We start from the raw sequence: 27,729 nt of genomic DNA on the forward strand, positions 1-27,729 counted from the left end.
TGGAGCTCTCAGTCATCCCCGTCAGCCTGCTCGGGCAGACACAATCCGAGTCTATTAAAGTTGGTGACAATTCACTTTGGCCTCTCATTGTGTGCTGTTAATGAGGCCCTGGAGCTTCCCATCCGGCAGGGGTGAAGTAGCCGAAGACTCGGGTGAACTTGGCTTATGGTCACACAGCTCAGCCACTGAAAAGCCGTGTGACCTCAGGCGAGTAATTCCTTGCCCAACCTCTTCCTCTGAAATCAAAGTGGATGGATCCTAATGCACTCCTGTAAAACGTCTGTTAGTGGGTGCAGAAGCGCCACAGGCCTGAGGTCCTGGACTGTCCTCTGGGCCTCATCCCCATCCCCCTCTACAACGTGTGAGGCCTGCTGTACCCCCTTTATCCAACCTTTATCAGCCCAGGGTTCTAAGTCTGGCTTAATTTCAGGCTCCGCCTAGCAGCACAGCAGAAAGAACCCAAGCTTTCTCATAGGAAGCTCTCCCGCAAAAACAACAGAGCGTGTCTTTGCCTCTTGGATAAAAAGACCCCAAAGGCAGCGATTCTGTTTTTCTTTTAGTTGACTCATTAAGCATTGCCAAAACGGACTTTTTGTTTGCTTGGCAGGGATGGGGGGTGGGTGGGGAGTGTTTTACCGGGGATGGGAGTTTACAGTAGTTCTGCTGCTCTTTCCCAAGAAGCCTGTCCCCCTGTGCTCCAGAATGATCCCCACCGCGTGGGAATCCCTCCTGACTTTGGACGTGACTCAGCCACAGCCTTGGTGGAGTCAAGGTAGTAATCCCGGCCTAAGCATCGGCTGGCTAAGCTGAAGCCAGGCCTGGGCTTGAGAAACCTCAAAGCCCTGATTCAGCAACAAAGCTGATCGAGCTGTGCATTCCTTGGAGTGGAAATAGACCAGCCCTCACCACAATCCCGAATCACAGTAGGATTCCGCATCGGGTTCTACTCAGAAAGCAGTAGAGGTGGGGAGGCCTCGCGAGGCCAGCTTTCATCCCACTGCTTTCCTAAGCGAGAGACCACGGCGGCCTAGAGGCCTGACCACAGCTAGGAGTGACTGCGTCAAGAACTCAGCTCTGGTCTCCGGAGCCGCCCCAGGGACACTGTCTTGAATCGCGAGGTTTTTGCTCCCCTACCTCTAGGTCAAGGCCTGGCCTTTGGAACCAAATGTTTGGACCCAATTTCGCTACCAGACTGAAGTTCTTGGGAGGGAAAAATCCCATCCTAAGGCTTTAGAGCATCTTCCTCACTAGATAGGTCCCCAACATTCCTTCTACGGCTAGGGCCCGGAGAGCAAAAGTTCAAGCTATTTGTGGCCACAGCTTGTGGGAGTGTTTAGTTAGCAGCTTTACGGACTCCGAACAAACCTCACGGACAAGGCACGTAGATGGAGGCAGAGGAGTGGACTACGTTTTGCTGACCCCTGCTGGGAGCTCAGCACTGGGCCTGTCCGCAGTAGGTCACCCTGCTGCCTGGCCAGAGGCACTTGGGAGTCAAGCCTAGAAACACTGCTTCATGCTCTGGGCCCTGCAGTAAAGCTTTGAACCAGAGGAAATACCATCTCTAAGAACGGAGCCCTAACCTGGGGGCCAGGAAGGGGCTTTACAGAACAGGGATTTGAACTTGCTCTCCAGCCAAAGGCCTACCGTACTTGGAGTAGTGCTAAGCCGGTAGCTGAGTGGGGAAAATGGGATGCCTGGCTCTCCTTGGCTGGGGAAGCGGGTGGACCCGGTGGCACGTGGGAGTGGAGAAAAGGACAGACAACGAAAAGGGAGAGCAGCAGAAGCATGGGCTACACGGGATGTGGGAAGCAGTTGTGACTCCAGTAGCACCATTAGGGGTTTGCCTCCTTCTTCTCCAGTCTCCCATTCTTAGGGGCAAAGCCCCCTTAAGTTGCCTTTGAAGTTAACATCCTACCTACCTTTGGACAAAGTAAAGGATGCGTGAAGTGCTACCAAAATAGTTTGGCCCCATCTTCCCCTAAAGATTTAGTCCTTCCAGAGGTCCAGGGCTAGGTGGTGGCTGCAGGCTCCACGCCCAGACTCGGCTCACTCCTGAGGGAAAGGAGGCCCAAGTGGCTTACCTCTGGTCGCCACGCCAACCTTGCTGAGCTCCAGTCCTTTGCTGAACTCCTGCCGAAGCAGGCCCTGAGCTAAGCTAAGCGCTTGCCGTGAGCCTAGCTGAGCCTCACAGCCACCTCGGAAAGTTGTAGTTCCTAACCCTAGCCTACAGCAGAGAATCCTGCTGGAAGGGATGAGGCCTCTAAGCAGCTCACCTGGAATTCAAGGCTGTCTCACTCGGACGCCTGTGAACGAAACTCTACGCTGTCCCGACGGGAGAACGCTTCCTCGAGTCTACCGTTTTATTCTGCGGACCTCTGTTCACACCTAGAACACAACAGGAGTTCTTGCTCTTGGTATTAATAGGAGACTTCCTGGATTAATAATAGCAAGGAATCGGATGCTCAGGCAGCACAGCCTAGTTTAAGACCAGATGGGACGAATGCCTAACAAGTGCTCCTGGGGGGCACAGGCAGCCCTCTTCAGAAAGAGGAAAAGCCCTTGTTTGGGCTTCTGCGAGGCTGGTTCCTGGACAGGGCCTTCCCTGGCGTGTCCAGCTCCACAAGCACCTGTTCACCACCAAGCTGCTGAGGAAAGGGACACGTCACCTCGCTGTATATACAAGGCCAGATAGACAAAGAAAGTGCTCCACGAATGCTGAGAACAGACACGCGAAGTGACTGACCGTCTGGGTCCACCCACCTCACCAGTCAAGGCCCTCCAAATGGGAGGCCACCTGAAATTTTACAGACTCAAATAAAACGCAAGGTGATACTCAAGATCTTTATTGATTTAACTGTAACAGCAACCATTGGTGAGAATTTAATTTTTTCCGTAATTTCCAAACACCTGCTGGTTTAGGACAGTTACCAAAAAAAAAAAAAAACAAAACAAAACAACAACAACAACAAAAAACCAACAAAAAACTGACCACGGATTCACACAGGGCTGCCTCCAGACTGCATGGTGCCCTCTGCTATCCATCCACAGCCGTGAAATGGATGGGAGGAGTGGAGGGACGATCACATCAAAGGAGACGAAGGGAAGACCGAGGAAAGTACTGGCACTCTCCACTTTTCCATTCAGAGCCCATGGAAATGGGCCACTGGTGGCACTAAGACGGGAAAGGGCATTTGTCTTATGCTGTGCTGGATTCACGGAATTGTCTCGGGAGTGTCCAGGAATTTGGGGTTTAAGCACCGGCAAGAGCTCCCTTTGGAATTTCAGCGCGGCCACATGATTATCAAGCATTGCAGCAACTGTCAGCTTCCCGCTCTTAGAAAGGTAGCAGAGTTAAGAACTCAAAGCCCCCAGGAACTGTGTTTCATCTCGGCAATGCTTCGCACTGGCCATCCATTCGGTATGATGGTATGCCAGAGCTGCGGGCAGAGGGTAGGCAAAGAGAAACCAAAGACCATCTGAACAGGGACTTGAGACTTCCTAAATCTACCTTTGCCAAAAGGTATGAACTTCCAGGACCAGCCCAGAGACAGAAATTTAAATTCCAGAGGATGGGCAAGGTGACGTGAATGATTGTTTGAAAAAATAAGTTTGTATCCATTTCCCTCCAAATTTCTCTGAGCTAGCCTCAAGGAAACTTCAGAGCTCAACCGGAAAATCCTTACTAGAACAGGAAACGCCCCTGGGGTATAAGCATTCAAAAGAATTCTGACCCCATTGCCTCAAGGTCTGATTTTGTCCTTTATTAAAAGCCCAGAGCTAAAGGAACGGGGATGGGTGTGGGTGTGTGTGTTTGTATGTGAGAGAGAGAGAGAGAGAGAGAGAGAGAGAGAGAGAGAGAGAAAGAGAGAGAGAGAGTGTGTGTGTGTGTGTGTGTGTGTGTGTGGTAACCACACCCCCTTCAAAGTCCAGACAGCAATTGCCCTTTCAAAGAAACAATGCTTTTTTAAAATGAGTATTACCCCGTCCCAGATGTCACGGGTGGGTAGGTGATTGGGTTTTCGCAGATTAGTCAACAGCTGTTGTGCCCGTAGTCCAGAAACCTGCCTAGAGGGGAAAGTTCTGACCCAGACGGAGACGCAGCGGACCTCCTGTCTCCAGGAGAATGCAAAGGGCCAAGGGCCCTGGCTTCAAGCAGCCAAGACGCCTGACACCCCATCAAACATCCAAGAAGGGGAGAATGGGTAGAGAGTCTGGTTCTGGGACATGACTGCCAACATGATGAGCCCCTCGTACCAGCTGGCTTGACCCAACGGAGGCACTCAGCGTGTGGCGGCTGAACGATGGGACTCTGGGGGTGAATCCCACTCATGCAGCAGGCTGCGGGCTAATGGGAACGTCTGACCTGAGGTCGGAGCGTCCCAAAGAGCCGGTAACCCGAACAACAAAGAATAAAAGACCATCTATTCTGAATCCGCCTCAAAATCAGAAGGAAAAACACAACTCATCTGAAAGTGCTGTGAAGAGGAGTTCCTTACTTGGGGAGGAAGTACCCTTTTTCTTACAGCCGCCTCGGCAGCAGTGCCTCTGGTTCAAGTTCACGCTAAAACCAAGCAGGGCTAAAGAAAACGCCGGGGAAGAGGCGGGGCCTAAAGCCGGACAGGAATGTGCATCTCGAAGAGGTCTGAAATCTCTACAGCGTGGCTGGACGCGGGTGCCAGAAACACAGCAGACATTCACTAAGGATGTGTTCAACTGACTAGCCTCGTCTAAGCTTCTCTCACAGGTGAAGACAGGGTCAGTTCTCTTTAAGAACACATTCCCCTCAGGAAGCCCAGGACGAGGTGGGCGCACATGTCAGAGAAAACCGGATTTGAGAGGAGCAATCAAGCACCGCCAGACATCTCTAATTCCCAGATGTTCCGACTTCACTGGAGAAGTGGCTTCTTGGGTGAGAGAGCCAACCCCAACCTGTTCCAGCTGGTACGGCTGCAAAGACCGGGTGCCAGGCACAGACTCTGACAGGGACCTGGCTTCCAGATGCTATCATCTAGTTCACCCTGAATCTGAACCGTTAAGCTTTTTACCCAGCCCGGTAACCCAACATCTGACTCCCATTTCCTCCTCTTGCTTACCAACCCTGACTCCAATGAAGTCAGCTTTAGGGGCTCCGCTAGGAGGATCCAATTCCCTTTGGCAGTTCCTGGCTATGGGAGATATCAGGAAGTGGTATGGAGTCTCAGAGTCACCGAGCCTGGGACTCGTCATGATGCACTGTCACGCTGCTGGTCATTAGGCAAATGTATGGCTCTTTATTCTCCTGAGAGATGTCATTTCTTGTCACTCTTAAAGCCAGCAGGTGGTTTTGGGGAAAGAGAAGAGTGTCCACCTTCTAGCCAGGAGACATAGTAGCGGCATCGCTCTTGGTGTGTTACCTAGTTTAACCAACGCCCCCCGTCGGACTGATTTTATCCTCTGTTGGGGGTAAGGTGGTTTTAAGGTACATCCTCAAATTCTTCGCTACTGCCCCATGGGGTGTAATTCCCGGCCCCTTGAATGCAGGCCGGACTTCGGAGCCTGCTTCTAAGGAACAGAATCAGGAATAGGTGCTGGTGTGTGCTTTCAGAGACGTCACGATAGGCACTGCAGACTCCCTCCCTGGGAGACTTACCCTCTCCCTGGGACCCCCTGCTCAGGGGAAGCCAGCCCCTGTGGTGCGAGGACACTCACGCTGCCCTACTGAGACACCCCTGCGGAGGGAACCCAGGCTTCCTACCAACAGCCACAAAGAGAGCGTAGCAGTGGCCTCTCCGGCCCCAGATGACTGCAGACCCTACCAACATCTTGCCTGCAACTTCCTGAGACCCTGTGCCGGAACCGTCCTGCTCAGCCGCTTCCCAATTCCTAACTCCAGAAGCTGACAGGTAATGTTTGCTCTCTCAAGACTCACGGTATGGGAATAATCTATTACACGGCAACAGAGAATGAAGACAGGTGGAAGGACAAACACGAAGGCCGCTGCTCTACAATGTGCTCTTGAGAATGTGAGTGAGTGGGGATCTCGGCAAACCGTACCAGAAGGAAGCCAGACCGAGACAATGGGCGTCTCCTGCTGGAATCTGGAGGAACAAGGTCATTTCTCATTAAGATGGACTGCCCCCAAAGCACAGAAACATGGTTTCCCCATAAGGGCAACAAATGATCACCAAGATTTTAAGAACCATCTCATTCAAATGGTACCCTCAGGGGACTCCCTCCCCAAGGGACAGATTATTCATTCTTCTGGATCTGGCTTGCCCTGAAAATCATTCTATGAGGCACGGCACAAAGGTGCCGTCTGTTTGTTACAAGTTACTCTGTTGCCTTGTGAAATGATCTTTAAAATGCAGACTCACGGAGGTTAAGGTATCTCTCCTAGTAGTGGCCTCCAGGAGAGAACTGCACCAAGCAGTAAGGGACTCCTTGCAGAGAAGGACTAAAGGACTGGGCCGCTGCTCTATTATACAGCTGCTAGCAAAATGGCCTTCGATTAGGGAGCTATGTGCAGAGATTCCCCAGAATGGCCAAAAAGGGGAAAATGGCACCTTGATATTACCCAAGCTGGCATGTTTTCAAGGCACTCCCCGCTGCTCAGCAAGGAGGCCAGGTTTTCATGTGCAGCAATAAAGATCAAGAAGGGGGCGCTCTTCTGCTCGTGGTCCAACCAGCCTAGCGGGAGCTGGAGCCAGGTTCCACGGATGCCAAAGTCAGCTATGAAGAACGAGAAGCCTCATTCCCAAGGAATCATGCTCCTAGGGGACAAAGGGGTCCTGAGCAAACTTCCCATGCAAACTGCAGTGCAACTGAAGTTTTTCCAAGAGTAGGTAAAGTGAAATTTGGAGTTTAATTAAAATCAGAACAGGGATACATTAAACAAACAAACAAACAAACAAAAAATACTTTTCTGATCATCAATTTTTGAGACTGAAAAGCATCCCCCCCAATTTTGGAGATCCAGCTTATTCCTGAGAGACATCAACCATCACAAAAGGTTCACTCTTTGAACTATTCACATTTTGTAGTAAAAAACCAGAACAAAGTTCCCCAGACATCCTTCCTCTCTTCTGTCTAAAATGTGTTTGTTAACAGGGTCTTTTCATAGCTCGAAAGAAAAACAAACAGCTTTCTTTCTTAGGCAATTGGCCTGTTATTCTCACTCTGGGATGTGATCTCTTCAGAGGGCTCAGGATACCACACGTAACCAGAAGTTCCCAGGACACCAGTGGCTACTTTCCTGGTGGTTCTTTGAGGGGACGGAGGCGTTAAGTCTTTCTACGAGGGGGTCACTCTCCCGGGATCACCATGCCAGTCAATAGTGAGGAGAGCGGGACAGGGAGGACAGGGAATGAAAAAGCAAAGGGTGAGGGAAAAGAATGAGGCTTTCATAAACAACCCACGGCAAGGAGAATGGTCCAGTTTTACAAACCACCCACTACAAACTGCAAACATGCACACCCAAAACTAGAGGGAGAAGCAAAGAGCTCATCAGGAACTGGGGTAGACAGAGGAGGGTGACACGGAACAGCAGACTCGCCTGTGGACATCTCTCACCTTCCTAACACTGGAAGATGTGTAATTAAAAAGTTGCTGTTCAAAACTGTATTGAAAACATATCTAAAAATAGGTCTGTAGTCATCTTAAAAATAAAAGACCCCTCCTCAGATAAGAGGAGTGAGATCTTATCAGATACCAACACTTGAGGTATCTTTGATGTATATCTGAAAAATGGCCTGGCAGAGAACAAGGTGGGAGGGAGGGCAGGAAGCGGGGAAAGAGAGGGACAGTTCCGAGTACGATGGGGAAGGCAAGAGAACCGGGGAGGGGGTGGGGGTGGGGACACACTTTTAAGCCCATGCTCATCTATCCCAGCAGCCTAAGCGGGTCCACAGAGAAAAACAGTTTCGTTCTTTTCTAAGAGCATTCTGAAAGTCACCTTTTAAACTCAAAACATAAGAAACTGCAATCAGAGACAGCAAACATCACAACGCTCAGTGGACTGAAAAGCAAGGACTACTGAGACCAAGCACCCTCGGGGTTCGCCACGCTCCCAAGGTCATTCTTCGGTGTCACCCAGCGGAACACGATGACCAGGCCTTCCCCAGAGCGCCTGTGTCACTTGGACAGGCCTGTTCCAGGAGCGACAGAACCACTTGGGCGGCTCAGAGACAAGAGGACTGTGGGCAAGGGGAATGCCAGCAGGGAGGCAGGACAGGAGGAGAGCCCCGCTGCTCACCGAGGACGCCCTTCTCAGGTAGAGCTCAAACCTTTCTGCACCAATGTGCTGAGCGAAGGCCTGGGAAGCTGAACTCGGCTCTCAAAGACACAAGACACTCCTGCCAGAGGAAGGTGGGGAAGCGGGCCTCCAAACGGCACCACACAGGGATGCTACCAGAACGCACAGGCTGTGCTCTGCCCCTAAGGACAAACACCTCAAGGTAAAAGGGAGAGCGCGCCCTTCTCGTTTATCATTTCCCTCTGGTGGCTGTGAAGACCGAAAACCCAGATTCTTGCAGCTCTGAACCACAGATGGGAGACACGGAGGGCAGATAGAGGGTTAGAACATGCATAATGCTGAGCCCAGCAAACCTATCACTTCCCCAGACTTCCCAGGCAGGCAATTATTGGTAGGCTGATACTTGATTTGGGATTAAAAGAAGAAAGAGGGGGCTGGGGGAGGGAGGAGAGGTTTTCTCAACAGTAAAATGACCACGGAAGCCAGAGTTGAACTGCTTTCCTCTGTGGGCTGCTTAGGTCTAGGGAAATATGCCAAGGACCTTGGAGCGAACTTGACTACCTGGGAAGGGGGACAGGAAACGGAGAGGAAATAGTCAGATGAAGCTCATCTTTGCATCATTTGGCACCCAGAGGAAGGAAGAAGGGGACGCGGGGGCTGTGACGCTTGCCGACACCGCCCCTCCTGTCTGCTGGTTGTTGGTCCTCTGGGCCCCATCCGGTGACACAGCCTCGGTGCTGCCGCTTTTCTTCCGATCCTGCAGGGCACTCAGATGTCCATCTCAAACTGAGCGTCATCCCCTGGTTAGAATCAAGACAAAGTTTAGCACAAAAAGGAAAAGCCAGGCAGCTCTTTTCTCTGCACGTGGGTCAAAAAATAATCCAAACGCTCCCATTCTCTGCTGCCTTAAAACAATGATTTGTTTGCTTTGGCTGGGCGTTTTAATCTGGGAGGGGGAAAAGTGGCAGTCGGGGCCCCTGGGTGGCGGTTAAGCATCCGACTCCTGGTTTCCCCTTAGGTCATGATCTCACGGTTCGTGGGATCGAGCCCTGAGTCAGGCTGATCGCTGACAGCACGGAACTCGCTTGGATTCTCTCTCTCCCTCTTTCTCTGCCCCTCCACCACGCGCCTGCTCTCTTTTGTGGTCTCTCTCAAAATACTTAAAACTGAAAAAACAACAAAAAAAGACTGGCAGTCGAACCACCCACAAGGAGGAGCATCTGGGGGAAAAAAATGCAAGTGAAAATCTGCCTAGCGACCCCTCCATCTGCAGGTGGCAGTCCTGGAAAATGGGGGAAACAAACCATATTGTTTCCCCTGGCACCACAAAAAGGACATTCTTCTTGTAAGCAACGGGTCTATTTCTGGGAGGCAATGGAAAAGGAACCTATTCGATTCTGTTTTCTGTGTGTTACTCCCAGTCCAATACAGCCCAGGCTAGGCAGTACCTGAGACCTGGTTTCATGACGCATCTTAAGGATTTACTATTCCCTGGTTTTGGATTTCCCGCCGCCCTCGGGTTAGATTTGCTTATGATTTAGAACACAGGATTTCCAGAACATTTCAATGAGCCTTGCTGATGGGAGGGGAGAACCTGAGAGACACATGAATGAATGTCAATTGTAACTGAGGCCTCGACAACTGTTCCACCCACAGCCGAATGACATTTGAGTTCCCAAGCGTACCCTCTTGGTCCCCCAAAACCAGCACTCTCTTACCAACTGCCTGCTTCCTGTCATGATTGTTCAAGTTGTTCAAATTGTTTACTTCTACTTTGGAGTCTTCGATTAAGGTGCCAGGGCTGGTGACCCCTGGGATATTGGGCAGATGGCAGGGCGGGGTCTGAGCCATGGGAGAATTGCGACGATCCAACAGAAACTTTCGATCATAAATGATTCGCGTTCCTGGAAAACAAGGTTGAAGAGTCTGAAACGAATTAAGGGGTTCTCAACAGATAATATTCCCCAGGAATTTATTTTAAACTCCATCCAAACCTAGGCCTTGAGGGTTCACAGTTCAAGCAAACAGGCTAAGTTCTCCCCTCCCTGCCTGGGCCCAGGCTCCTTTGCCACTCATCTTTTAAGGCTCAGCCCCAACATCGCTACCTTTACAAAAAAAAAAACCTTGAAAAAAAAAATTCTGCCCCCAACCTTACTCAATACATATCACCTATCATAAATGTCCAGTTTATCGATTTGCCTCTGTAAAGACTGGGATTTCCTTATGCCAGGGCTAGGTCTTATTTCTCTCTGACCAAGGTCCTGCCATGTAGAGTTTTTTTTAAGCTTACTTTTATTTATTTTGAGAAAGATACAGAGAGACAGCTGGGGAGGGGCAGAGCGAGAAGGAGACAGAATCCCAAGCAGGCTCCCTGCTGTCAGTGCAGAGCCCGACGCAGGGCTCGAACACACAAACTGTGAGATCGTGACCTGAGCCGAGATCAAGAGTCAGACACTTAACCAACTGAGCCACACAGGCGCCCTCTAGAAAGTTTCAAATGAAGTAATAAATAAGTATGTGAAAAAAAAAAAAATCACCAACAGATAGATAGCTGCCTGTAAGTTAAAGGCTTTCTAAAGGCACTGAGGCCAACGTTCTTCCCAGACTGAGCTAGAAGGGGCAGCCCGTCTCTGAGTAGAAGCTAGAGTAGAAGAACTGAGTAGAAGCTAGAAGGGGCAGCCCGTCTCTACTTTACAAAACAATCTGCATACCAAGAAGTGCCACCAGAGTGCTTCACAACAGTTCCGAGGAGTGCATTTGACCTGACGAACAGTTAAGAAAACCTGCTGCTGCTGTTTCTTCTGTCATGGTCTTCCCAAGGTACTAATGGCCAGAAATAAGATCTAAAGCTAAGCAACAGGGGCACCTGGGTGGCTCAGCTGGTTGAGTGTCCGACTTCAGTTCAGGTCATGATCTCACGGTTCGTGAGTCGGAGCCCCGCGTCAGGCTCTGTGCTGACAGCTCAGAGCCTGGAGCCTGCTGCCGATTCTATGTCTCCCTCTCTCTGCCCCTTCCCCGCTGGTGGTCTCTCTCACTCTCTCTCTCAAAAATAAACAAACATTAAGAAATAATAATAAAATAAAATAAAAGTAAACAACAACTTAGAGAAGCTGATGTTGGCTTAAGGTAGTGGATGCCTGGGGCTCTGCTGCTGACTCTGAGTACAGCTGGCTCAGTGATAAAGAACTTGGCCACCATTTAGCGATGTCTGCTGAAGGCGGGAGGGGAGAAGGGGGGGATGGCAGCCACACGCACCCGCCACCCCTGCCTATGGAACAAAGGGAAGTGAAGGCATCTTGCTCACACCAGGCTTAAGTCCAAAGAAGGAAACGGTTCGGGCATCGACGTTAAAAGCAATATTATATGAAAATGAGATTGTGTACCAAGTCATCCATTTAAAGAGGTAGAATGCAAACACTACCTGCTGCTCAATGCTTTTAAATTCTCAAGTGAAAATACTCCCGTCATAATAATGAGAGTCTGATTCAGGCAGATTTCCTCAAACAACACGTGACAGCTATGCCCCAGGAAACAGAAGGACAAATAAAACAGCTAACACATCTACCTGAAATGTGAGGAAGCAGGTAGAAAAAAGCAAGGCATTTATTGCAAGAGGAACGGAAACTCTGGACAGTGTTTCTAAAGAACAAAGGAGATGAACATTTAATCTAAAGAAATGATACCAACATTACGCTAAAGGGCTGGAAAAGGAATTGCAAACTCAGTGGTTTTCCTGGGATTCAAATCTGTGGTAGTACCACGACAACACTTTCATGCAAATGCCAGGAAGTCATTTCTTTTCAACTAGATGGAAAATAAGAGTCACACTAATGGCTTCGAGGTGAGAAAGTGGCCAGGAGAGACTCTACCCTGCAATTTGCCCCCCTATCCTTCCTTTTGCAACCAGAATCAAGTGCTAATGAACATATTCTCCTCTCCATAATACTACAACACCTGTCACAGGAAAGAATGACTAGGTGTCTCAGGATGGAAATGTTCTCTGATGGGCACCCATCAGCACATGTAGGCATCTTAAAACAAAACCTTTAAGGCTTTCAAACCAACTCCAAAGGGTATCAATTTTGTTTTTACTACCTAGTTCCGTTAAAACTACACTGCACAAATAATCATATCTACAGCTTGTAAGAGGTGAAAATAAAGTATCTAGCTCCCAGCCTCTACCTGATAAAGTACTCAGAAAAATGCCGTGCCGTATTTGGAACCTATTAGGACAGTCTTTTTTGCAAGTAACTGCATCGGAATCTTCTGACAAGCTTGTTAAAAAAGATTCTATCTGAATCGGAATTCTTAGGGATTAGAATCTGGAAATCTGTATTTTTAGAAATTTTTTAAATGTTTATTTTTGAGAGAGAGACAGCGTGAGCGGGAGAGGGGCAGAGAGAGAAGGAGACCCGGAATTCCAAGCAGGCTCCTGGCTCTGAGCTGTCAGCACAGAGTCTGATGCCGGGCTCAAACTCACAAATTGCAGGATCATGACCAGAGCCAAAGTCGCACGCTTAACCGACTGAGCCACCCAGGTGCCCCTGGAAATCTGTATTTTTAAGTTCCCCAGACCATTCTTCTGTTCACTAAAGTGAAGAACACAGCTTCAGGGGTACCTGGCTGGCTCAGTCAGTGGAGGATGAAACTCTTGGTCTTGGGGTTGTGAGTTCAAGCCCTATATTAGGTGTAGAGATTACTTTAAAATAAAATCCTAGGGACACCTGGGTGGCTCAGTCGGTTAGCATCTGACTTCAGTTCAGGTCAAGATCTCACAGTTTGTGGGTTCGAGCCCCCACGTTGGGCTCTGTGCTGCCAGCTCAGAGCCTGGAGCCTGCTTTGGATTCCGTGTCTCCCTCTCTCTCTGCTCCTCCCTCACTGGTGCTCTCACTCTCTCTCAAAAATAAAAATAAATAAATAATCCTTAAAAAAAAAAAAAAAAAAAAGAACCCATCTTCAACCTTCTACCAAGAGCCTAGTAACAGTGATCCGAGAATAGATGAAATACTAAAGAAGTATGAGGAATTAGGAGGAGAATGATGAAAGGGCCTATCGAGGTCACCCCAACAGGTGAAGCCGAGACCCAGAGAGTGACTTAATGGAGCTCACAGCAAACCAGAAGCAAAATTGGAACTGAGCCCATGGTCTCCAGACTCCCAGGGCAGCCCTCTTGCCACTCGGCCCCAGTCTCTGGGCCGCCCAAAGTGGGGGCCACACCGTCCGAAGCGAAAGCAGTGAGAAGGTAACTGCCGCTTCCCTATAAACAGGGCGACAGTAGATGGTACGGGTTTACACAGCAGACCCCACCCCGCTTGCCCTAAGCACGGCTTTTCCAGAGGGAAGAGTGGGATGCCGGTGGGGTTACTGCCCCCTCGAGTGTGACAGAGATGGGCAGAGGTGGCTTCTGGGTCTTTTTTGGTCTTCTAGTTTGCCAAGGCCTGAGTACTGATGTTATTTGATAAATTAGTTAATCCGGTTTTGTGTACGTAACAGAAATAAACAGTTTTGAAGGTCCCATAGTCTAAGAAGTCTATTTCAGAATAGTAAACGGGGACTTGCAGACTACTGTAATAAAGGAGGTGCTGGAGAGGATAACCTCTGAAGGATGGCAAGGCACAACTCAGGTCAACAGCTCTAATTACCCTAAGTGCTTTTCTTGTTTTGTTTTTTTGTTTTTAGTTTACTCACTTATTTTTGACAGCGAGCGAGCAGCGGAGAGGCAGAGACAGAGGGAAAGAGAGAATCCCAAGCAGGCTCCACACTGTCCGTGCAGAGCCTGACTTGGGGGCTCGAACTTACAAACCACGAGATCATGACCTGAGCCAAAAATCAAGACTCAAGAGGCTTAACTGACCGAACCACCCAGGCGCCCCTGGTTCTTTCATTTTTAAGGCTCCACAAGATCAGCAAAGGCTGCAAACTTCAAAAAGGAAGTCTCCGAGTCGTAGAGGGGGCTAGAATCAACCTCCTATTTTTACTCACAGGATGACTGAGCCACAAAGGCCCACAGCCCAAGCGCGGCAGGACTCCCACCACAAACCCAAACCCAGCAGAGCAGCTTTGCATACGCCTCGCTCCAACCTTGGAAGAATACCCGGAAAAGTTGGAAATCCCTGGTTCCTGGTTTAACGAAGACACATGTCTTACGTCCCATCTCAAAATAAATTCAGGACAAGGACAGTAAAAATTTACCTTCAACCCTCTTTGCTTTGAAAAAATAAGAACTATAGTAACACCTTAAAAAGGCATCTGGAAATGATGAGGAGTCATTCTGGATGGTAGAACACTTAGTTCAACTTTCAACAAGTGAATAATGTGAATTATTTTAGATGGCAATTTTCTGTGTACAGATTTAAAACTTTTTACCACCTTAAACAGAAATCAATCCAAGCCTTTCTTGATGAAGTGGGGTCGCGGGCGTGAAGATCACTTCATAAACTGCGCTGTGGCCCACAAAGTCTCTGGGCTCATGCGCCTTATCTGCCTTCCACTGCACAGCCACACCAGCGCCCCTTCCCTCATCTGTAGTCCCTCCCTCACTGTTAGGCCTCTGAACTGCCTTTTTCCCTCCAAATCTCAGTCAGCTCAGGCTGCACAACAAAATACCACAGACTGGGCGGCTTAAACAGAAAGTCATTTTCGCACTTCTTGAGAAGTCCAAGATCAACATGCCAGCCAAGGTCTGTTTCTGCTGAGAGCTCTCCCCTGGGTGTGTGGACAACCACATTTTCATTGTGCCCTCAGATGGGGCAGGGTGGGGGAGCAAGCTCCCTAGGGCCTCTTCTTACACGGGTACTGATCCCATCATGAGGGCCTCGCGACCTTATCTAAACCTAATTAGTTCCCTTGGCCCCATCTGCAAATATCATCACCTGGAGGTTAGAACTTCAACATATGAACTTGGAAAAGGGGGCACACCCTCTATACCCATCCTAACTCGATGCTTCTAACCTTGTAGGGCCTTCGAAATCAGCGATATGCTTATTAGAAGGCTATGTAAAATAAAAGCAAACAGGCTGAGGGGGGCCCCGATGGCTTTCCAATGAAAGGGACGGAGCTTTAGTGGATGGACTTTACACATTTGCTGTGTCACCTCCACTTTTGTTCATAGCTAGGTTTCCAAAGAGTGAGATTTCACTGTGAGATGTTCTTCGACTAACATTCAGCTTGCAAGCTGGAACAAGATTATTCTTATTTCTGTAGTACGCCAAGCTTGGAAACTCTGGGGAGGAGATGGAAAAAAAAAAAAAAAAAAAAAAAAAAAAAGCACAGGATAAAAGCAAGCTTTATATTTCTAAATTATGTACTGGCAATAACCCATGCTTTAAAGAACTGTAATTGGACCAACTAGGAAATAAGTAGTAGAGATTCTAAGATAAACTTTGAAGAACTTCTAAGACCTTGCAGAGATGAAAAAATACATTTTTTTGCAGCTTTACTGAGCTATAGTTCACATATAATGCATTACAAGTACATAAGTTTTTAGTGTATTCACAGAATTGTGCAACCATCACCACAATTTTAGAACACTGCAATCATCCCAGCAAGATAACCCGTAGACACATGCAGTAATCCTTCCCCATTGTCCTCTGACCTCTACAGCCCTAGGCAACCACTGTTTTCTGTCTCTACAGATTTGCCTATTCCGGACATTTCGTATAAATGGAATTGTACAGTATGTGATCTTCTACGGCTGCTTCTTTTAGTTGCGTATGTTTTCAAGGTCCGTCCTTGTTTAGCATTTATCAACACTTCACTTCTTTCTATTGCCAAACAATACTCCATTACAGGTATATATCACGTTTTGTCCAGGAATCAGTTGCTGGACAACTGGGTTGCTTCGACTTTGAATAATGCTGCCATAAGCGTACACCTACATGTCTTTGTGTGGACATGTTTTAATTTGTCTCGGGAATATACCTACGAGTAGAATTGCTGGATCATGTGGTTAACTGTTTAATCTTTTAGGAACCATCAGACTGTTCCAAAGTGGCTCTACCATTTTCACATTCCCACCAGCAGTGAGAGAGGGTTCCAACGTGTACACATTGCAGGCAACGCTTGCTATCTTTTTTATTATAGCTATCTTTTGGGTATGAAGTGGTATCTCATTGTGGTTTAAGTTTTTATTGAAATTCCAATTAAGATGCAGTGTAAAATTAGCTTCAGGTGTACAATACAGTGAGTCAATACTTCCGTACATCATCCTGTGCTCATCCCAAGTGTCCTCAATCTCCATCACCTATTTCACCCATCCCCCCACCCACCTTCTCTGTGGCAGCCATCAGTTCTCCACAGTTAAGAGTCTGTTTCTTGATTTGCTTCCCCACCCCACCCCCGCCTTTGCTCATTTGTTTTCTTTCTTAAATTTCATTGTGGTTTGATTTTATTTACATTTCCCTGTTGGATAATGGTGTTGAGCACCTTTTCATATGCCTATCGGCCATTCTGATGTACAATGTCGTCTACTCAGATCCTTTGCCCATTTTTTAGTGGGTTGTCTGTTTACTATTAAGAGTTTTTTATATCCATGAATACAAGTCCCATATTGATCTATGATTTGCAAATATTTTCTCCTACTCCGTGCATTGCCTTTTCACTTCCTTGATATTCTTTGAAGCACAAAAGTTTTTAACTTTGATGCAAGTCTGATTTATACCCTTTTCTTCTGTTGTGTTTTTGGTGCCACGCCAAAGAAAACTATTTGCTAATCAAGGTCATAATGATTTGTGCCTATGTTTTTTTCTAAACGTTTTACAGTTTTAGCTCTTAATACATTTAGGTCTTTCAGCTGTGGGATCAAGTTTTTGTGTGTGGATATCCAGTTGTACCCAGTAACATCTGTTGAAAAGACGATTTTTCCCCCATTTAATTGTTTTGGCATCCTTGTCAAAGACCAATTGGTCATTAATTGTGACAGTTCATTTCTGGACTCCCAATTCTATTCCACTGATCTATGTTTATCCCTATGGCAGTGTCACACTGTCTTGATCTGTAGTCATTTCAAAATGTGAGTCTTCCAACTTTTTCTTTTTTTGAAATTGGGCTATTTTAGGTCTCTTAGGTATTAAATTTTGGGTCAGCTTGTCAACTTATGCGAAGAAGCCAGCTGGGATCGTGATGGGATTGTGCTGAACGTGTAGATCAATTTGGGAAGCACAGTCATCTTAACAATGTTGTCTTCTGATCCATGAAGGTAAAATGGCCTTCCATCTATTTAGGGCTTCTTTAATTTCTTTCAAGAATGTTTTGTGGTTTCCACAGTGTAAGTTTTGTGGTCTTTTCATTAAATTAAAATCCTACACATTTTATTTTTATGTTGTTAGAAACGGAATTGTTTTCATTTTTGTATTGTCCATCAAAAGGGTACAGAAATACACTGGTTTTTGTATACCAATCTTATAGCCTGGAACCTTGTTAAACTCAATGAGTTCTAAGTGGATCTAGTTGTTTAGTGGATTCCTAAAATACATTTGATTTTGAATGCAAACAAAGCAAATTAATTCAGAAGAGACGACACCCCGAAGAACTGGAGTCTTAAGTGATGCCATTAATATTCTCAAATATGGCCAGGGAAAATAGAAGTACAGAAGCATAGAATTTTAAGTGCTTGAATTTTAGATCGCTGCTAGTTTAATTGTAGCAGGTATAGAGCAAAAATGAGGAATCAGGCTGTCAGTGGGTAGCTAAGGATCTATGGTGTGATTTAAAAGCACCTGATCATTCAAAAAACCAAAACTATTCAAAGAAAAACATTAAGACTCAATTATGAATAAAATGGCAAGAAAAAAAAAAACCCTTTGTTTCCTTTGTCACGTATTGTGTTTACCACGAGATTGTACTTTTTCCAAGAAACTAAAAAACCTAAAATACTCAAGGTCTCTCATACGTGTCCCACGCAGAGGCATACAGTTTTCTGAAGCAAGAAATTCCTGGTAATTCACATTTCACCCAAACTACCTGCCACATTTATGTCAGGCCAATTTAATGTCAACCAGTCCGGCCACAAGTGACTAGAAATGAGTTAATCCTGAATTCCTGAAGAAGGAAAACGAAAGACCACACAAGAAATTCAGACCTTGAATATAACATTTTTTTAATGTTTATTTTTAAGAGAGAGAAAGACAGGGAGCACGAGCAAGGAGGAGCAGAGAGAGAATTCCAAGCAGGCTCCACACTGCAACACAGAGCCCGATGCAGGGCTCAAACTCATAACTCCAAGATCATGACCCGAGCCAAAATCCAGTTAGATGCCTAACCGATGGAGCCACCCAGATGCCCTTGAATATACCATTTTAAAACGGGGCATGATTCTGATCAACTGATGGGAGTGTTAAAAAAAAAAAAAAAAAAGTATTTCACCTTGACCATGGACGTTTTTCCTTCTGGTGAGTTTTCTCCATTTCCTTTTCTATGAAAATAATCACACCCCTTGGTTTTATATGGAAAACCTAAGAACCAAAATATCATATACGGTATACACAGCTTTCAATGATTATAATCAAACTATAATAAAAGCGAAGCAAAATAAACACAGGAGAGTATACAAATGTTACAGGCCCTGATATTGCAAAAATTATGGAAAAGTTGACCTATCAGGGGAAGTAGAGGCAGGACGGATGGTATAATTTCATATAGTGGAGAGCTAAATTGACAGATTGAGACACGGAGGTTTGGACTCCATTGTTTTGCACTTTAAATAAAGGCAGCTACCAGAGGAACCAGAACCAATAATACAATTTACAAAAGTTGGTAGATGGAGAGGAGGGGAAATGAGAGGTAGAAAGTAATGAAAATGTTCATCTTTCGTAACAGGGAGTCAGAGGTATTATCGAAGGTTAACCAAGAAACTGTGGCACACATATGTATGGCAACAGTGATAACCAACAGAAGCACTATACACAAAAACTGTTAAAAGTAGTTGTCTACTGGCATTTTACTTTGGATTTTAGGTGCTTCTGTTTTAATTTTTATTTTTCTATTTTATTTTTTAACTATGCATATAATACTTCGTTCTTCATGTTTGTACTTCAGAACAAACAGGAACTTTTCGATCTAGGTTAACATTAGATATTTATAAATTTTCTTCATCCCTTGATGACCAGTTACTAGGATAAATCTGATACCTTGACCCATTACTTTCTAGATGCTGACATTACTAGGAAAACGTAAGAGTAAAACGGCAGAGTTCCTTTGGCGGAGAACAGAAAGGCGGGGTGGGGGGGGGACTTCTACCCTTTGATCTAAAAACTAGTGATTTTCAAGTGGCAAGGAACAAGAAAGCCAAAGAAAGAGACCCAAAATTACACTTGCCAAGATGGTTAGGTACATAAACAAGGTCATTCAAGCCTAAGGGTCTCTTTCAAGACCAAGTGACTTAGTTTAAGTAATTAATCCAGGCATTATGCTATAAACATCCAAGAAATTGCATTAACTTCAAATTAAACCACCTAGAGAAGGCCCATTGTAATGCGGTTAACTGACAGAGTAGTAGTTACTGTACTTTCACAGAGTCCCCATCATAAAATTCTGTTCAACTAAGGCTGCTTGCTGTATTAGAATTAAGCATCCACTCATGCAAAATGACAACTCAGAACAAGAAACATCAAGTAACTTGCCCAAATCGCATAGCTTGAACAAGCTGGTGACAAAATCTTCCAAAGCCTGAGATGGACCTACACCTCCATACAACAGTGTCTCAAGGAGGAAGGGACAAGGACTCAAACAGGGTGTCCCTCGGGGGATTTTTTTCTACATCCAAGAGAATATCTTTCTCAGCAAACCCTTAGCAGATTTGCCCCTACATCTCATTTGGCCAGAACTGGGTCAGATGCATTCCAGACGAGACACTGGGGGAAGCCATGACTGGTAGCCATGGTGCATATCCTGGGGCTTGGCACACTGCCACTCTATAAAAAAAAAATGTCTGTTTAAACCTCTGTTCTTCAGGGAGGCTCTGGATGAAAAGACAGACTCCTAAAACGCTCTATGCCAGATAACCCAGAGGAAACTAAAAGCTGCTCAAGCCAGCATCCTCCAGGTATGCTGATGATGGCCAAACCACATTCGGTGTGTGCAAACAAGTCCCTAAAGGGATAATAAAATCAAGAGAGGGACAATTTTTTACATCAACAGAAGGCACAACTGGAGCCTCAGGATCTTATAACTTAGTATGACCAAAGTATTATGGCTAATGGGACACATCTAAGATGTGTGAAAAGCCAATCCCACTATCCTTTCACTCCAAGTCTCAAGTAGTGGGAGCAAAGATTTTCAAGATATTGTCAAAGGATGGCTCCCGGCCCAATCACTTAGGACACGTCATCACAGAACACACGCCCAAGGCTGAAAGTTGATAATGACCATGCTCCTATCCTGAAGGCCTCGTGTTAGAAGAGGCCTTAGAGATCATCTGGCAAAAGCCTGTCATTTTCGACATGAAGAAACTAAGATCCAGAGAAGTTAAAAGTATTTGTGAAAGGACACACAGTGACACAGGGCTCAGGAGACCAACACAAATAAGCTAGCGTGCTAAGCAACTCTGGTGTTCTTGAGTCTCAGCCGCAACATGAGTTGGAAAGATGATCTTTTTAGCTGGTAACAGGTCCAAAACGGTATACGAACCACAAGCTAATCTTAAATAAGTGCCAAATGATTTTAAGTCTGTCTAGCCTTGACCATCAGAAAATCTGGGTCAAAATAAAGTACATCAAATATGCAAAAATCCTCAATCACATATTAGCACAACAAATTTAGCTACATACAGAAAGGGCTATATACCATGACCAAGTGGGATTTATCGCAGAAATACGAGGCTGGTTTAACATCCAAAAATGGACATAACACATCATGTCAACAGAATAAAAAACAAAATCACACAATCAACTCAAAAGGTGAAAAAAAAATATGCATTTGACAAAATTCAACCCCCTTTCATGACAGGAATAGTCAACAGACTAGGCATAAAAGGGAACTTCCTCAATCTGATGAAGGGTATCTATGAAACTCCCCAGCTAACCTCTTATCTAATGGTGAAAGACTAGATGTTTTCTCTCTAACACTGAGAACAAGTCAAGGGTGTCCGCACTATCTTGCCACTTCTGTTCAACATTGTACTGAAAGTTCTAGCCAGAGCAATTAGGCAAGAAAAAAATAAAAGGCACCCAGATAGATAAGGAAGAGGTGAAACTATCAGTATTTACAGATGACATGAGCTTGTCTATAGAGAATCCCATGTAATCTACAAGAACTGAATTGTATTTTCCAGTCAATCTGTCCTTGCTCGCTAAGGTTTTTACTTTCTTAAACTACTCGATGAAATGAAGAGCTTCTGTTTGTCGGGGCATTCATCCTAAAGATACGAAAGATTATTTACTTAGATGTAAACACTCAGATATCTGAGCTTTTGGCTTCAAGCTACAGCCTGAGAACAGGTGAAGGGGCCCTTCAAATACTAGTCACCCTTGGGATGGACAGCTGTCGGGTGTTAAAACTCAGGTTCTAAGGGACCTTCATAAAACAAAGTTCCACGATGAACAAATTTGAAAATGGAAGTCTAGGCCTTACCTATTCAGTAAGTTGAATGGCCGCAATTCTCAACTGCCTTTTATTATAAATTACTGAAGTAGCGAAAATCTTCTAAACATTAGTGTTTTCATCCAAATACCTGGAAGCCAAGAAAAAGGTCTGCCACTCACCAACAAACTATTCTCCTGCTCAGGCTGTCTTCCTCTCCAACCAGATGGACTAGCCTACTGCACATTAACTGTACCACGTCTGATCCGCAAATCTACACACACACACAGACACGTGATCAAGCCGACGCTGTGGCCAAACCATGCAAGACCCCTCTTATAAAATTGTCTTTAGGACTCCAGTCCTACAAGTCTTTTGTAGTAACCCCGCTAGTGCCGGTTTACAGATTCGTCACTTTGCCCTCTTCCTCCTGCCCACAACAGGCCTCAGCAGAACTGAAGGAGCTGTGCACAGCGCCTTGGTGCATGCTACCCTCCTCCCTGGTCAGACCGCTTCTGGCTTAGGACAGACATTGCTATAGGCCTTCAGGATGCAGACTGCTGCCTCCCCCACAGGCTCAGAATTCAGTCCTGCGGAAGCCGAAATGCACAACATAAAAACTGAAGTACATCTTCCTTAATATATGGTTTGGCAGCTGATGAATACGAGACTACAGCTGAATCGCCCACAGAATGACAAATATGTTAATAATTAGCATTATTCTGAGATGAGTAAATGCCATCTTCCTCAAACACAAGGCAGAGAGACTGAACGCCTTTCATTATGTTTTTCATGTACTTCTCACATGTAATAATGAAGTTCTTTGGTTAATAATGAAGCTAGAGAGCCAAATAAGTACAGTTGTTGGTTTAGAAGGTTTTGGCCTAGAATAAACCCAAGCCAAGGTCACAGACAGTCAGATACTGGCCTTCCTTCCCCAAATCTACACACAACTCCATTCGTCTCCCAAGAAACAAACCAGATGAAAACTTAGGACTCCCACCCGATACTCTTATTTTATTATAGCTCACTCCAAGTGGATTATTTTCCCTTCTTCCTACCTTCTCCTGTATTTCCAGACCTCCCAATGGCCTTCAGGTAATTCTGCCTCAATGAACCAATCACAGCAACTCTCCAGCTGGCAGAGAGGAAGCCCAGCAGCGCGAACAAGATTTTAGACCATCAGTTAGTTCCCCTCTGGTGCTCTTGTTACGGCAACAGCACTTTTCCACAGCTGATGAGGATGTTATGCAGGAAAAGAAAGGCAGAAAGAAAGGCTAAAAAGAGTTCTCTATGTTTCTGCTCATTTCCCAGAGCACAACACTCCCAGAGGGAGAAATTTCAGAACTTACGAAAGCATTAGCTCCCTTCCAGCTAACCAAAGTGTTATAAAAGTGAAGACAACTACGGTAACTTTCCCTTCCATTGAGGCTAGATGTAGTGTCTCAAAGGAAGAACCAAATATCATTCTCACTCCTCCACAGGCAGATAAAACAAAATAAAATCCAAGGGCATTTTTTTTTTTTGGCCTTGAATTTACTTAAAAATTGTCCTCCTTAACAATGAGAAAAGGTACTCTTCCAGCAATTTGAGAAACCCAAAGGTCACAGAGCAAGTTGTTTCCACCCACCTCTCATTTCCCAAACCACAGGAAGGCAATTGTGAGAAACCTTTTCAAGGATAAGCTGTATCCTCTGATTCCCAATGAATAAAGCACTCTCAAAGAAGGAGAAATTGTAAGTTCACTGTGTTGTGAATGTCCCTGCCCAGTCTGATCTTTTAGGGCATTCAGCACATCAACTGTTATCCTGGAATGCTCCAACATGTGTAAGACACTCCAGAAGGTCTCCAGAAGTTTGAGACAGGACATGCCAATCCCCTTCCTTCCCACTAAATAGAGATCACCAGTACGAACCTACTATCATTTTTCTCAATGTTTTCACATGTTAGCACTTGATTCTATACGTCTTTTGTTCTAGAACGAAAAATCTTATCACTCCCCAACCCCCTTCAAGATTTTATGATCATTCAGAGCAAGGACTGCATTTCCTACTTTTGTCTGTGGTCCTCTTTTGTGCAAAGCACTGCACTAAGCCCACAAAACTCATTTAAGATACCTAACCACATTAAGTCAGGTGCCTGGAAGAGACCAAATAACCAACTATCTTACCCTGGTTCAATTACATGGTGGGAGAGAGAGGAATGTAACAAGAGAGATGAACAAACCTTCAGAGGATGGGAAAATTTCCAAAGGGGGGAAATTTAATTAGTAAGTACTGTACATCTAAACGGCACTGAGTTAATAAGTGATTAAATCCAATCCCAACAGTGCTATATCCTATAAACACATTATGTAAGTCTTTGTGTTAAAAATCCAAAGAAGGGGCGCCTGGATGGCTGAGTCAGTTAAGTGTCCGACTCTTGATTTCATCTCAGGTCATGATCTCACGGCATCAGACTGAGCCCGGAGTCAGGCTCCTCGCTGGGCAAGAAGCCTGCTTACGATTCTCTCTCTCTCCCTCTGCCCCTATAGACGCGTTCTCTTCAAAAAACAAACAACAAACATCCAAAGATTACAACCTGCTCTACCAACAAATACAAGTTCAATATGATAAATAAGCCAAGACGACAAGTATTTAAATGAGACAAAAAAAACTGTGGGTATCGAAACTATCTGGAGACAGGCTAAGCGATATTTGAGAAAGCAGTACTGGCTGTGTAAGTTGGGAGGAAGGGTAAATGAATCAGTATTTCTGGCGGACTCTTTCCAAGCATTTTAGGAACTAATCCAGACTATGAGACAGGCTTCTATCTTTAAAGCAATTCTTAAGGACTATGCCCTTATTTTTAAAAACATGGTAGCCTGGTTGGTTGAAATACACCCAAAGGGTACCCCCTCTGTAAGTCTTCCTTCAGGGGAAAAATGATTAATATATAGCTAAAAGTTTAGTTCCTCTCCCACATAACTAATAGCTGAGTGCAGTTGTTACCATGACATATGTTCTCAACTGCTGAAGGCACAGGCATTTACTGACAAATAGCACAAAGAATTCTGCAAGAATCCACATATCTCTATCACCTTGGAAAACAATACCCATTTCTTAAAAGCTGTCAGTTCAAGTTCAGGACAACTCTATCTGGAGCAGATACTGGTCTGCAAAAATCTTTCAGGATCAAAAAGCAAGACCTCAGCACGCCCAGGGGCTGGCCTTGAACACATCAGGTCAGGAGAGAGGGTTGTCCAATGAGGCAAGTGGCCTCGCCAAGTCAGCTGACTGGCCTGCAAAGTTAAAACTTCTTTACTCCACACGTATTGAGGAACTCCTCCTGTTTGGGTCATTTTAAAGTCTTCCATGCCCCCCTCTCCCCTCACAGTGGCCTGGATGGATTCCTCGGTAGAGCGCTCTTCCTAGATTTTTATCCCTTGTTGTTGGCAAGAAGGTCTTCCTACTCTATGGGCCTTGCTATTGTGCAACCAATCCAAGGATCGCCCAGGCCTAACTGCACCGGGTTGGTTGTAGTACAGCTGGTGAGCCGGCCCACAGGAACGAAGCTAGCAATCTCCTAGGGCAGGGGCTGCAGCAAAGTTCAACCCTCTCGAGAGGCCACGCCATCACCAAAAGAAGGCAAAGTTCCGAAGTTAAACTGAAGCGCCATTCCCTTCAATAAGGTCCCATGAGATCGCTCTCTAGTCTCCTCCTCCCTCTGGAGAACAGCCCAGTCAGGGTACAGACAACCTTTGAGCTCCCTTTTCCCGTGACCAATTCAACATGCTTCACCTCTACCCCAGTGTTCTTCCTTGTAAACAGTTCCTGGTCATACTTCGAAAAGCAATGCTCAGGAAACTCTACCTGCACTGCCCTTGCCCAGGGTCAAGCAATCCCATCGATCCGAATGCCCTTCCTGACAATGCCCTCTTCGTCTACCCCCAAAAGCGTCACCTTCAAAACCCTACCGTTAGGGCTGCCAAGTGCTCCACTACCCCCTTGGCTATTACTTGAGTTATTTCTTTAGCATTCTCTCATTCTCCCCCCCTAGCCTGGGGACTCCCCTCCCACCCCCCCTCCGTGGGGCCTCGTCCAGCAAGTAAACAATGCTGTCAAAGCAGGATAACGCTGGGCGAGGCGTCCAAACACTGCATTCCAGCCTCCTCCCGCTGTTCTAAAAGCAGCAAAACAAGTCATCTCAGGGTCCCAGGAGCGAATTACTCTGCCCAACTTCCTTTCTAAAAAAGCCCGGGAGAGAGCTCCAAAACCAAGCCCTGGTGTGCACAAATGCACAATATGCAAGAAACAGAGGCAATGCAGGGTGAGAGCAAGGCCAACTATAGACGAGTTTGCCCAGGAGGAGGCAGAGAGGGGGGAGAAAACTGGGTCGAGCGCGTAAAGCTGCCACGAAGCGGGAACAAGGGCTTTTTTCACCGCCCCCCCCCGCCCCCAGAGACGGGAGAGCCACGTTCTCAGAGTCGGCGGCGCTGAATCGAGTTGCAGCCAACAGATAATGCGAAGTTAAGGTTCCCGAAAGCAGTCTCCCGGGGGCTTCCGCGGAGCTGGGGTGGGGGGGAGGGGTTGGGGGACTCCGGTAGAGCTGCGGTGGCCGAGGTGGCCCAGCGTGGACACGCCCTGAGTTAAAAGCCCGCGGCGGGAGAGCGGCGTAAGAAACCGGCTGCAGGCTCGGGGCCGCGGCTGGGCGGCCGGCGCTCACCTCCCGGCGTGGTGGAGAAGAGCGTCCCCCCGGGCGTGGTGCAATAGTCATGAGGTAGCTGCGCGGCGTCGCTGATGGGCACGGTGCGGGTGGGGATGGCGCGGCTCTGGCTGGGCTGGTGGCCGCTGCCGGAGGACGAGGACATGGCTCTGGGCGCGGGCTCTCGGGCTTTGTCCGGCGGGCGGGCGGGCAGGCGGCTGCGGCGGCGGCGGCGGCGGCGGCTGGGGGCCGGGGCTGCTCGGGCTGCTCCGGCGAGCGGAAGGGCGGGCGGGGCTGGGCGCGCTCCGCTAGCTCCTCGCTCGCTTCCTCTCGCTCCCTCGTCCCGCTCCGCTCCCGCCGCCGCCCTCTCAGCCGCCGCCGCCGCCGCCGCCCGATCCTCCGGCCTCCGCCAGCAGCCTCAGCAGCAGCAGCAGCAGCGGCAGCAGCGGCGACGACGACGACCGGAAGCGGGCGAAGGCGGGAGCCAGAGGGAGTTCGGGGAAGCGGATCGGCGGAGGTGACGTCGCGGGGGGCGGGGCGAGGCGGCGAGGGGCGGGGCGGGCGAGGGGGCGGGGCGAGGGCGAGGAGGGACCGAAGACAAGCGAGCCGGACGCAAGTGGGTGGGAATCTACGCGAAGCGTTTGGCAGCAGCTCGAAGGTCGGCCCGGAAAACTTAGGTGTTGTTTGTTGCTGTTGTTGTTGTTTTGTTTCAAATTGCCAGTCAACACTACTTTACTTGAGCCAACTTCTGTTTTCTAGCCACGTAAACAAAAGTGTAAGTTTACTTTTAATTGCTTCGTATTAAATATAGGCAATGCCCGCACTATGTATTAGGAAAAAAATCAGAGCTGAAAGGTTAAGTACTGTCTCCCAGTTTCCCAATTTCCCTTTCCCGGGTAAACCATTGGTACCAGCTGTGTATTTGTGAATCCTTCCGGAGACAGTCCTTACACACACACATAATGCAACATATAAACATTAACAAAAGAAACATTAATAATTCTCCGTGTCGCAAGGATTATTATTATGTTAGAGAGAAAGGAACCGAAGCACAGAGAAAGGTTGAGAACACAAGGTACCTGAAAATTCTAGATTTGGAACGCCATTCTTTCCTCTAGGGGTTCTCAAACTTTTCAGTCTCAAAGTTTACATTCCTAAGAATTATTGAGGATCCTGAAGAGCTTTTGTGTGTGTGGATTATATCTGTTTATAATTGCTATATTAGAAATTAAAACTGAGAATTTTTTAAATGTTCATTAGTTTATAAAATAATGTCATTACATGTTAACATGACATGTTTA

General features: G+C 46.7%; 1 protein-coding gene across 1 annotated transcript; it reads right to left on the bottom strand.

The window, feature by feature from the left end:
- Positions 1-2,827: 2,827 nt before the first annotated feature.
- On the bottom strand, positions 2,828-26,675 carry EIF4EBP2 (eukaryotic translation initiation factor 4E binding protein 2). Its single transcript, XM_030334104.2, has 3 exons — positions 26,450-26,675; positions 9,949-10,134; positions 2,828-9,030 (listed from the first exon to the last, which is right to left on the bottom strand). Exons 1-3 carry the CDS (start codon positions 26,592-26,594, stop codon positions 8,999-9,001), a joined length of 363 nt encoding a protein of 120 aa, XP_030189964.1. The 5' UTR covers positions 26,595-26,675; the 3' UTR covers positions 2,828-8,998.
- Positions 26,676-27,729: the final 1,054 nt, after the last annotated feature.

Source organism: Lynx canadensis, chromosome D2 (genome assembly GCF_007474595.2).
Source record: "Lynx canadensis isolate LIC74 chromosome D2, mLynCan4.pri.v2, whole genome shotgun sequence".
Classification (NCBI taxonomy): domain Eukaryota; kingdom Metazoa; phylum Chordata; class Mammalia; order Carnivora; family Felidae; genus Lynx; species Lynx canadensis.